This window comes from Camelina sativa, chromosome 15 (assembly GCF_000633955.1).
Source record: "Camelina sativa cultivar DH55 chromosome 15, Cs, whole genome shotgun sequence".
In the NCBI taxonomy this organism is placed as follows: Eukaryota; Viridiplantae; Streptophyta; class Magnoliopsida; order Brassicales; family Brassicaceae; genus Camelina; species Camelina sativa.
In genome coordinates, this window is record NC_025699.1 from 30,022,663 (window position 1) to 30,034,485 (window position 11,823).

General features: G+C 30.9%; 2 protein-coding genes, 1 long non-coding RNA gene and 1 pseudogene across 3 annotated transcripts; 1 reads left to right on the forward strand and 3 right to left on the reverse strand.

The window, feature by feature from the left end:
• On the forward strand, window positions 1,806–3,593 carry LOC104748938 (annotated as a pseudogene).
• Window positions 4,124–4,524, reverse strand: LOC109129311. Its single transcript, XR_002035530.1, has 3 exons — window positions 4,473–4,524; window positions 4,270–4,406; window positions 4,124–4,190 (listed from the first exon to the last, which is right to left on the reverse strand). It is a non-coding gene; the product is annotated as an uncharacterized LOC109129311 (long non-coding RNA).
• On the reverse strand, window positions 4,743–6,712 carry LOC104747907 (DEMETER-like protein 3). Its single transcript, XM_019236854.1, has 8 exons — window positions 6,296–6,712; window positions 6,113–6,192; window positions 5,946–6,030; window positions 5,768–5,859; window positions 5,606–5,674; window positions 5,471–5,507; window positions 5,298–5,380; window positions 4,743–5,208 (listed from the first exon to the last, which is right to left on the reverse strand). The coding sequence occupies exons 1-8, from the start codon at window positions 6,710–6,712 to the stop codon at window positions 4,743–4,745; spliced, it is 1,329 nt and encodes a 442-aa protein (XP_019092399.1).
• Window positions 7,348–8,417, reverse strand: LOC104748939 (DEMETER-like protein 3). Its single transcript, XM_019236855.1, has 3 exons — window positions 8,351–8,417; window positions 7,522–8,250; window positions 7,348–7,430 (listed from the first exon to the last, which is right to left on the reverse strand). The coding sequence occupies exons 2-3, from the start codon at window positions 8,180–8,182 to the stop codon at window positions 7,348–7,350; spliced, it is 744 nt and encodes a 247-aa protein (XP_019092400.1). The 5' UTR covers window positions 8,183–8,250; window positions 8,351–8,417.

The following is an 11,823-nucleotide window of genomic DNA, read 5'->3' on the forward strand; positions in this document are numbered from 1 at the left end:
GGGGGGGGGGGGGGGGGGGTCTTTGCTCTTTGCTTCTCTCGCTTTTGTTCTAGTCCTCTTGGTCGCGAGAATAAAAAGGGATTATGAGAAGAAGAGAGCAAAAAATGAGAAACCCTAGATTTGTAAATCGTTTCCTTGTCTCTCTCTCTCTCTCTATCTCTGTTGTCACAACATCGAAACCAATTTAGATTCGTGCAAAAACAATACTGGTCTCAGATCACCATTGACGGACCAGCGACAATCCAGAGAGTAGAACCCCAAAATATAAAATAAGAAAAAAAAAACCTAAATAGTATTATTATAAAACTCTAATTTTTTCAAAAAGGAATCACACAAATTCACCATTCAATCATGTACACATCCCCTATTTCTCTTACCTTTTTCTCTTTTTTAATCCCAAAAAAAAAAAAATTACTATTTTATCTTTAAGAATTTAGCTAGCACCTTCTATTTAAATAAGATATTTTTGTTGTTGTTGTTGTCATCAACTCAAAAAGAAAAAAGAAAAATAAATTATTCCCAATAATTAAGGAAATATATATTGAGTTAAAAGAAATATATATGATTTGTAAATCTGTCAAATAAATACATATGTACATTATGTTTTAAATATTTGTTGCACGTTTTAGTCTTTTTTTATTCTTTCATTTATTTATTTTGTATAGAGCTAATAAAGGAACAGATTTTTCTCAGTGATTTTGCTGATAATTTCACACATTAAAAAACGCGTTAGAAACATTTTTGTTGGTTGGTTCATTGTGAAAATATTTTATTTTATTAAACTCTAGACTCTAGCGTGTGACCATATGTGTCAACTGGTGGTACGCTTTTTTACTGACCATAAGTGTTGGCAGGATTGGTTATCTTTTTGGAAAGATTCTTATCAAAATAGATATTTCATTTATTTTGGATTGGTTATGTTTTGTTCGTTGCCAATATAAATAATATATGTTTTAGAAATGGTGAATGATATTTTGATTATTAGTTACATAGGTTTTTTGATCAATCACACCAAAACACATCAACGAGTGTGTGTTTTTTTTTTTTTTTTGCTTTCTCGTGAAAGATTATTCTTAGTCAATAAGTAAAATTGTTTGTTTAATAAGTTGATTTTGGCGGCAAAGATGCCAGAATGTGATGCCCGAATCTGAAAAATGTCCTTTTCGAACAGAGTATCACGTAGGGCTGGGCAAAATAACCGATAACCAAATAACCGACCGAAACCGAACCGAAAAAAACTAAACCGAACCGAACCGAAATTCTTCAAATACCCGAATGGTTAGTAAAAATCTATATCCAAACTAACCGAAACCGAACCGAACCGAACCGACAATTAAATGGTTAACCGAAATATCCGAAAACCTAGAAGATATCAAATATTATATACTTAATATTATGCAAAACTATAAAATAAACTTAAAATATAAATTATTTCTAGATTCAAAACAATTAAATATTTTAAATAATCAATATATGTAAATGTTATTATTTTGAATTTACAAAGTTAAATACTATTTTGTAAAATTGAATCAATATTTTTCCCTTTTTTGTATTTTTGTTATTGTATATTTGGTTAATTTTGGTTATATTCGGTTAGTTTTGGTTATATTTGGTTTATTTGGTTAATGTTAATATAATTTATGTTAGTTATGGTTATTTATTTAAATAACCAAACCGAAACCGAACCGAAAGAAACCGAACCGAACTAAACCGAAATTTCATAAATATCTAAATGGTTACTATATTACTATATCCAAAATAACCGAAACCGAATACAACCGAACCGAAACCGAATGGTTAACCGAATGCCCAGGCCTAGTATCACGAGTGGTGACAGCTTAGATACATGTGTGTTTTTTTTTTTTTTTTTAAATTGACAACCCAATTTCTTCTTTTCATAATTATTATATTCAAACATATTTTGTTCTATAATTTATTACTCCTATGACCTAATCATTGATCTCTTTTGCGTATTTGAATTATTTTCTCTGGTATATTCTTATGCATCTTCTTCTCTGATGTGACTTAAAAATTATTATTGTGTTTGCCTTGTAATGTTTTCCAAATCAAATTTGGAATGGTTGTAAACCCATATGGCCTATATTATCGAGTTAGACTAGTTTAAAAGAAAAAAAAATTAGAATCTGTTTGCTTAGATTATAAAAATAGAGACTATACATATTTTATATTGGCAGTGAACAAAACTATTGTATTGGATCTAGACTCTGTGTCTAAAAATTAGAATCTGTGTCTAAAGATTTTTGTTGTTTGTTTTCTGGTTTATTGTCTAAGTAGGCTCTATTACTGCACTTTTGAGATGGCCTACTGCTCCTCCAAGGTAAGAGATTTGGATCATTCTTGATAACTGTTGCAGTGGTAAATAAGTTTATGCTATTGGGATATTCTTGATTTTAACTTTTTTTGTATATGAGAACAGAATGGATATGCCGGTTGTGGAAATTTGGAGGAGTGGAGTCTGGCTTATAGCTAGAAATGTAATGACTTTTCCTTCTTGATACGTAAATGTGGATCATTCTTTTGTTTTTGTTACCAAAGCAAATTTTTACAGTTTCTGATATTCAGGTAGATGAGTATATTCACCGAATTCTGGTTGAAGAAGATGCAAAAGATTTGATAGAACTTTATCGTGCTTCAGCAGAGGCAGGTGAAAAACTTTACAAAAAGGGTGCTTTTGCTGAATCTCAAACTGACAATCTCAATGTCTACGTCTTGCCTCTTGAAGAAGGTAAGACTTAAAAAAACCATTACTTATGTAGATCAAATGTGTTATGTACACCACAAATAGTAAACAATATTTATGTTTTTGGTATTGTATAGGTTGGACTATTTCCAGATTTGTTGGAACAAAAAGTATTACGGTATTTCGATGAAGGAGATCATGTAAGAATCTTTTATAGCCTACAATATCACATCCTCCATTGATGAATACCTTTTGTCAAACTTTTAAAGGACTTCTTTTGTCCCCTGCAAGGTTTCAGCTATGCTAACAGGAGAATTTTACACAAAGAAAGACCTCTTTCCAGGATTTGGCCGGCCTTTTGTATATTATGCAAACATGCTGCAGAAGTTTGTAACTGAACATATCTCTTTTTTGTTTTGTTAAAGGAAAATGGAGTCTTATTATTCTCATTTGCAAGGTAGGAAGGAATTCAGAAGCAAAAGACGCAGCTACAGTAGCATTGAAATCACCTTGGTAGACATTAGGATGTCCTTATGAGGCATGTCTAAACAATAATTCTTGTACTTCTTTTTTTTTGGTTGTTCTGAGTTTTTAAAGCATAAAAACATTTTCTTAGTCATGACACCTTGAAAACATGCAGGACGTTGCTAGTATTGCGCAATGGGAAGACGAGCAGATTGAATTCATAAGGGAGAAAGTGAGTGATGAAGGTCGTCTTGAGGATTTGACGAAAGGGAAAGCCCCAGTCCAGGTCGCCTTGGATGTTGCGGCTTTTCTCTTGGATTTGGCCTCTATTGAAGGAACTTGGTCTGAATCCTTGAACCAAGTTGCTAAATGTTATGAAGAGGCTGGACTACACCATATTTCCAATTTCGTTTTGTACACAGATTGAAACCAAATCATATGAAAAAAACCATTTGTTTTTTTAATCACAAAAGCTTCAATTAAAAAAGTTAGCAAAACTAGACTAAAAAGAGAAACAAACTAAACGATTATATATCATCGTCATGCCCTCTCCCAACAGGTGGAGTGTGTAGTCTTCGGACAAGTTCTTGTGGCATTCGCTTCTTTCTATCAAATGCTCTCATACATAAAAACCCTGCACATTATCATCACCACACAACATTATTGCACAATTATTTTTAATTTAAGAATTCAACAACTATTTTTCATTTAAAAATATGTTTGTTACCTTCCCAAAAGCAAAATTGAATCCGTTGTGTATCTAAAAGTCGAAAAATAGATGTTACCGACGAACCACAGTACATTGCACGTTTTTCTAGGTTGTCACACCACTCTCTAGGAAACACAACGGGTACTAAACTTGTACCATGATCTGCAAAAACCTGAGAACAAAATCTAATTGCTCAATAAAAGAATTATTTTAAAGAAATTTTATGAAGAAAAAGAAAAAATCACTTGCCTCATTAGTCTGAAAATATGTTCCATTGAGTGGGAAACCCCCTCGCATTGCTGTTCTACATGGAATCTGTTCAGTTGCATTCATCCATGTCATTTGAGTATAAGTAAACAACGTTAGAAAAAGCTAAAATGTAAATTCTGCTTACCAAAATTGTTCCACGAAAAGTGTTAGAACTTTGTTCACGTATAGTGCAACAATAAGAACAAGTCTTTTTCTTGCATAATTCTGATCCGTCAGAGTCACACTTCTTTTTTGGTTGAGTGAACGAGTTAGACGTTTCACCTAAACATATCCAATAAGAACTTAGTTTATGTTTATGTGAAATGGATAAATTATGTTTGTACATACCTGGTTGCCAAATCGCAAGAAGGTAGGGACTCGGATCATCAAGTTCTCTTCTCTCAAACTATATAATATGTGTAAACAATAAAAATATTACCGCATAAATTATACAAAATAGTTGCATTTTTTGGTAGTTAAGAGCAAATATACTTACATCGTGGAGAAGCTTATGATTGTCTGGAAGCACATATCTGCAAAAAAAAGAAAATTATATATTTACCTATTCTCACAATATACATCAAAATATGATAATGATGTGTAAATACATAAAGATACTTACACCACATGCTCAGTTCTTAGTCGACCATAATACTTGATTTTTCGAGGTGGTTTGATTGGAATGCATGCATCTTCAGGGGTGAGAAGTACTATTGCTTTTGATATTTCTTCATCAGACCTGCTCAATAACTTTCCACCTTCTACAAGTGCATCCACTACATTTTTCTTCAATGCATCCAAGTCAATATCAATTTCAGGAATTCTAGCATATGGCTGATAAGTATTTCTGCATGGAAAATCTTCAATGTCTACTAACTCGGGAATCTCCGGTCTTGGAGAAGAAGGAAACTCAACCAATGGCTTAAAACATATATCTTGCTCGCTACATCTGGGAGAAGCACATTCCTCTATCAGATTTATATTTGATGTCATGTTAACGTCGACATCTTGAGAACATGCATGTTTAAAAGTATCAGGCTCATCATGCGTCTTCTCTTCTGGACCTTCGAGAAGAACCTTAGAACTGAACAAAAGATGGTGAAATTAACAACTTCGTTTATATAATCTAGGTGAACCAAAAAAAAAAGGAAAAAATAAATAAACAATGTGTACCTGACATATGCACTTGCAAAATATTTGCATTCGGACTTCATTGGACACGCATTACAGTTAGGAATAGACTTTGTGCAGAAAACCTATAATTGATAAAATCTAGTTGAATGAGTATTGTTTTTGATTGATTAATAATTAATTAACGTCATATAAAGGTTTAATTTTGTATGCACCTTTCCAAATGTTATCATCTGATAATGTAGTTCATACCTGTAAAAACAATTTAGCATGAAATTAAGCAATATATATTCATATGGTATTACAAATAATTGGCTTGTTGAGAAAAAAAGAAAAGCATTTGAACTTACAGAGTTTCTTGAGGAAGTTTACATAGTCGTGGCCAAAGGTATTGTTGAATCGAATCATTTGAAGGGTACCTGAAACAAGGGTGATTTTATAGGTGATAGTTGTTAGTAAATTACCATATACTATATATTTTTTTTTTAATCAAATTGATGAGAAAACAGAACTGGGATAGTTGATGCATTTGAATTCCATTTGGTAAAGGTTCAAGAGGAACCCAACCAAGTCTAACTGCTATACGACCAACATTTGTGTCAACCTATACACATCAAAAGCAGAAGGTTTTGATGAGTAAGCAAAAATAAGTAAACTTCAAGTGAAAAAGTTATCAAAATCTTATTATACCGGAAATGCAGAATGTTTAATTTCTAACAGTCGTACACATTCAGCACTCTTTATTCCTATCCCTTCAATATCCAATAGATATCTCCTGATAAACAAAAAATACAAAATGTTAATGATGCTTGCAAATAATGATATCAATAGAAACATAAAAACTAACATAAACATACTTCACTAGATCTGATGGAGCATCTCGGAGCCATTCAAGATCAATAGTTCCATTTTGTTTAACTTCATCGTTGAGAAATTTCTTGATAAAAATCATACAAAAAATAAATAAAAAAGAAATATTAGTCTTAAATCTTTAAAATGATTAATTCACAAAGTTCTTGAATTTTTTTTGCTTTTCTTACCATAATTCTTCCTGAAAGAATCCTGAATAGCCCTCGTGATCTGATGATGTTTTTAAAAAATTTCTCGCCAGATAATCTCACATCATTCCAATTCACAGAGTCCATATGCATTTTGTGTCGAGATCCTTCTTTTCTGTACGTGTTTCTAATAGTCTTCCAATCAACAATCGCATCTTCCATAATACCGGTTTTTTTGTTTTTCCTTTTTGCAGATTTCTCATGTTTTTCTACCTCTGGTATTGAATCCTTAGATAAGGTGATGAACTGAGAATTCTTAGCATCATCATCGTTTCCTATATGAGTTGGTTCTTGGTCATCAAGAATTGAGTCATTAACATCTTCAGGTTCCTCAATGTAGTATGCTAGAGGATCTAAACATTCTCTTGCATTCGCGGGAAAATTTGCAGCCACACTCATGAAAGCGTTGCTGTAAAAAAATATATTGTAATTAAAGCAGACATATGTTATCTCAACTGGTTTTCCAAATTTCTAAGCAGTTTAACTCGAAGTTTTACCTTGAATGGTAGTCTGACACTGCTTGTGTCAAGAAAACCCCAACCACTGAATCTACGACTGAGCCATTCCACTGCTTAAACTTTCTATCGCCTGTAAAATAATAATTGATGACATCATGAGAGGAAATCATTTCAATAACATTTTAATGATAACAATGTACTTTACATAGTCACTTAAACTTGAATTCTTTATAGATTGTATTTACACTCATAAGCTCATTCTAACAATATCAATACCTTGTAGAAGATGCATCCGACTAATGAAACGATCTATAGGACCTTTGAACTTCTCCCTTTTTTGTTCCCACCCAGCATTTGTTTCCTTGTCAGCATGTGATTTATTCTCCATTAAGCGCGTCCACTCTTTAATGGTCTCTGGATCAAGTTTAATCTTTGCAGTAACAAGTTTTTTGCTTTGCTTTGGGACTACACAACTAACTTGTCTCATAGGTGANAAAAAAAAAAAAAAAAAAATAGTTAGCTTAAGTGTATATATACGTGATGAAACGTTACAAAATTGATGATTCCTTTGTTGGATTAAGTGATTAACGGCTCAACAATATCTTTAGTTCTGTTATTGAATGCATAATCCATCTTTGGTGCTACATAATTAGTCGTGTCTGTATGTAGTATAAGTATAACTAAAAGTTATAATAAGCATATAAGCAATCTCTAATTTTAAAGGTAAACAAAAAAAAAAGAAATGATTACCTTCAATGTGCAAAGGAACATCTGCTTGAGATAAGTGCCTGTCGACTAAAGGTAGGGTCTTTTCTTGCTCTTGCAGTTCAAGAGACAAGGCAATTCCAAACCATCTGACCAAGTTTTTCTTACGGTTAGACCTTGTTGACTGCTTTTTCCAAATAGGCAGAGGAAATGAGTAGGGAGATATCAAACAGTGGAAATCAGATCTACGAGCTGGAGTCATCCTCTTTCTCCCCTTTGGAAAAGTTGGTCCACAAATTCTGTCGAGCTCAAGACAACTAAGAAGATTAAAATTCAAAGCTCGAGCCACATTTCTTGTAGGCTTCTTCTCAGTTTTACTTCTACTTTGCTGCTTTTGTGGAGTTGGAGGCTCGGCTATAATAACTTCATCATCTTCACTGGCGTTGCTGCTGTTGTCCTTTTTCTTTCCCTTCTTAGATATAGGGGTTCTCAGTCGATCAACATTTCTCCTTTTAGGCTTCTCAGTTTTACTTCTACTTTGCTGCTTTTGTGGAGTTGGAGGCTCGGGTATAATAACCTCATCATCTTCACTGTCCTTGTTGTACTCCTTCTTCTTTCCTTTCTTGGATATAGTTCTCAGTCGAGTAGTGGTGGGATCCCTTGGTTTTTTCCCCTCTTCCATGATCCGAGGTCTATGATACCTCATCTTTTTTGGCGTCTCTTTTGGATTCTCTCTCTTTCTTTTTCCACTAACATGTTGTGAATCATCACCACCTTTCACCATAAAAAGTGTACAAATAAATAAGATATATGATGATGAACCAACCATACGATGTATTGTATTCCTACAGATGAATTCAAAAAATGACTTTACCTTGAAAAATATCTGACTCATGACACTTTCTTTCACGCTCTTCATCTGAATTCTTCTTCTCCTCTACGCTTTGTGAATTATCTTTTACCGTCAATGAAATAAATATAATTAGTATTAGTTACGCAATGCAATAAATCAACGGAAACTGAAACTCTATCTAAATTTAACTAATTTCATATTTAGAATCAAAATAATATAATCATATGAAAAATTGTGTTTATAATTAAAATATGGTCACTAATTATAAACGGAAGAAAAAAATACACACAAAAGAGTAATTTAGGTTACATAATTTTGTTTACGTACCTTGTTGAAGCTCTTGTTTATGAGGAGGATCTATTTCGAGTGGAGAAATTACAGAAACTGAGATTCTCTTCTTAATGGATTTTCGTCTCACATAACATTTAGTAAATAATTTAGGTTTTTCGGGAGTCTTTGGAACAATCTCCATCGTTTCGAGTGGAGAAATTACAGAAACTGAGAAGGATTTTCGTCTCACATAAAATTTAGTAAATAATTTAGGTTTCTCGGGAGTCTTTGGAACAATCTCCATCGTTTCTCTATCTCCCCTACATCAGTAAAAAAAAAAAAAAAAAAAAAAAAACAACAACTGTCACTACAATTGGATTCTCAAACCGATAGCAATTTTTCATCAAAACAAAACAAAAATTCAAAAGCAGTCAAATTCGATGTTAACTGAGAGCGATGTTACAATGATACAGCGAATTTTAACCAAATAAACAAAAATTAGGGATTAAATTAAGTATAAAGAAAAGCTTACCTTACCAAATTGATTATGGAGGTTTTGGGAGAGAGAAAGAGGTTTAGGAGAAATTATGAGGGGACACGGCGACTCTGTTTAGTGCAGCGGAATGTTAGACGAGATGCTCGCTAAGAACTTGATGACTTGTGCAACAAGACGTAACAATCCTATTTATACTTCTTATGATACTAGGGTTAGGGTATGATGCTAAGAATTAAAATAAGGAAAACTCCTAAGTAGATATGAGGTGAATAAACCTCCACTAATAATAATTAAACCGACAAATAAAAATAAAAGTCCATAAATAAAAATCAAATGAAGTCCAAAACGAGAGAGGTGTATCTCTACATTAGTAAAAGAGAAGTATAAAATGAATTCGGATCGGGTCAAAATTAGAAAATTACCCGAAATTAATCAAATTGGATTCGGGTCAGAAATATCCGATTCATTTATAATGGGTTATTAGTTAGAATTTGAAAGCAATATTTATTTAAATTATACTAACAAACATTTCAAAAAAGGAAACCATATTGATCACGAGAATATTGATTTTTCCTATTATTTAGGAAACCATATATATATATATATATATATATATGTAATTTTTAAATAAAATCATATTTCTTATTTAGAAAATAGCATATTTTTTATATGACTAAAGTTATTAATAACTAATTAAGAAAAAATGTAAATTTTACTACAAAATAATTTAATAAAAATCATTAAGTTTTTTATAAGAGAATATTTTTAAAAACAAATTTTAAAAAGTTACAAAAATAAAACTAAGTTTGTTATATAATCATCTCTGTAATTCTAATAAAGTACATAATAATGATAATGTAATTTATCTACACCATCAAATAGAAAATAATTTTAATTATATGATGAGATTAATTTTATAAACTATTACAAAACCTTTAATGGATTATCGTTTAAACAAAATTACCATAATTAAAACGTATAAATATATTTTAAATTTTTGATTTAAGGAAAATATCTAAGAAGATCAAATTAAATTTAGCATTCTCCAAATTTAGTACCTAACATACAACTATAAATATATTCAAATCCCAAAAACCTTTTATGTTAATTATTCGGATTATGAAGAAAATGACTAACCATATTTAAAAACTGTTTAGCTATAATAAGGAAATCTAAATAAAATCAATCACCCTAATAATTAGCATTTGACATGACCACTCGAAATTAAATGAATAATTTGATTTTGATATTTTTGGGAACAATAGTGTATAATTTGATTTCAAATCTACAAACTAACCAAAAATAAAATTCAATTTTCAATTGTACTTAATCTATATATACATTTTTGAAGTACATTTTGGGTTTTACCCTTTTATTTGTACTTATTTAGATTGTTATTTACAATATTGATCCCTAAACAATTTAAAAAACTCAATTAGCAAAATCAAAGAAATCGATCAAAAATGTAATATTTTATTGCCATTAGATCAACAACATATCTATAAGTTTACTATAATCTCTCAAACTCTTAATGATACAACTGATTTTCCAAACAAAATAATACTCAATCTTTACATAAATAAATTATTCCAAAAATCGAATGCATAATTTTCGGCCTATTATATTCATATTCGCAAAATCTCCAAGTTTGGTCCAAAAATATATCTCAAACTTGCTCAGCAAGATTTTCTACCTTCGACCAAACTTAATCCTAAACATCCACTACCTATATAAATTAGTTTGTCAATAGATCAATGTATTCTTTTTTTTTGTAAAACTAGATCAATGTATTCGGCCTACACAGTCGTCCGTGTACATCATGTCTCTCTCCCAGGTTCTTATTATGTGTTCTAGGTTTTGATACACATGAAGATATAAGGATTTTAGTTTAAATCATTCTTTTTTATATATACAGATTTGATCATTTGAACCAAGTCCATTTCGGGATGGTCATCCTCAACATTTTGCTTTTATGATAAAGATCTTAATCTAGCAAAAAAAAAACAATTGCTTTGTTGAGCCTTTCAATAGCTTATGTTTCTAGATNTTTTTTTTTTTTTTTTGAACAAAGATTATTAACAACGAAAGAGAATGACTTTTGATCTTTAACAAAAAAAAAAAAAGAGAATGACTTTTGAGTTTATTTTCATTTACTATTTTTTTTTTCTTTTTTACTTCTGTGCAGGATTATTTGATTTCCTCAATTAAAAATCTCAATTTGACAACATAACGTCCGACCTATCAATAAACAAAGGAAAATGATTTTTACCAGCTATATCATACTAAAGCATTTGTTGGTTATTTTTACAGGTATAATTTGTATTTATTAAATAAAGATTCAGCTTTCTAACACTAAAAATTCTTTTTCACCGAGTAAGTTGTTATATTTCATGTGATTCGACGAGGTATCTCTGATAAATAATATTTTTAATTTGAAATTGACATCTCTATATTATGAAAAATCTATTGACTCTCCAAAATCTCTAACCCTGTCTTTGCAGCTCTCCAAAGTTTTTGTTCGTCATTTTAAAAAAAAAAAAATCAAACAGATGATAAGTTAAATACAAGAATTTTCTAAAAAAGTGAGACAACAATATCTTCGTCATATTTTGTTTAAAATTTTAAATCTTCTACAAAATCTTAATTATTGTCAGCAAAACTGCTTACTAAATATGTATGAAATATACTTATTTTAATTTCCTATATTTAATTAGAAATTGTTGTATAT

Excerpts from the sequence above, each read along its gene's own strand:
- LOC104747907 (XM_019236854.1), bottom strand. The coding sequence starts at position 6,712 with ATGAGTGTGGCTGCAAATTTTCCCGCGAATGCAAGAGAATGTTTAGAT. Across the intron at positions 6,193-6,295 it reads TTCTTTCAGGAAGAATTATG|AAATTTCTCAACGATGAAGT; the intron begins GTAAGAAAAGCA and ends ATTTTTATCAAG. Across the intron at positions 5,209-5,297 it reads TTTGCAAGTGCATATGTCAG|TTCTAAGGTTCTTCTCGAAG; the intron begins GTACACATTGTT and ends TCTTTTGTTCAG.
- LOC104748939 (XM_019236855.1), bottom strand. The coding sequence starts at position 8,182 with ATGAGGTATCATAGACCTCGGATCATGGAAGAGGGGAAAAAACCAAGG. Across the intron at positions 7,431-7,521 it reads TGTTCCTTTGCACATTGAAG|ACACGACTAATTATGTAGCA; the intron begins GTAATCATTTCT and ends TACTACATACAG.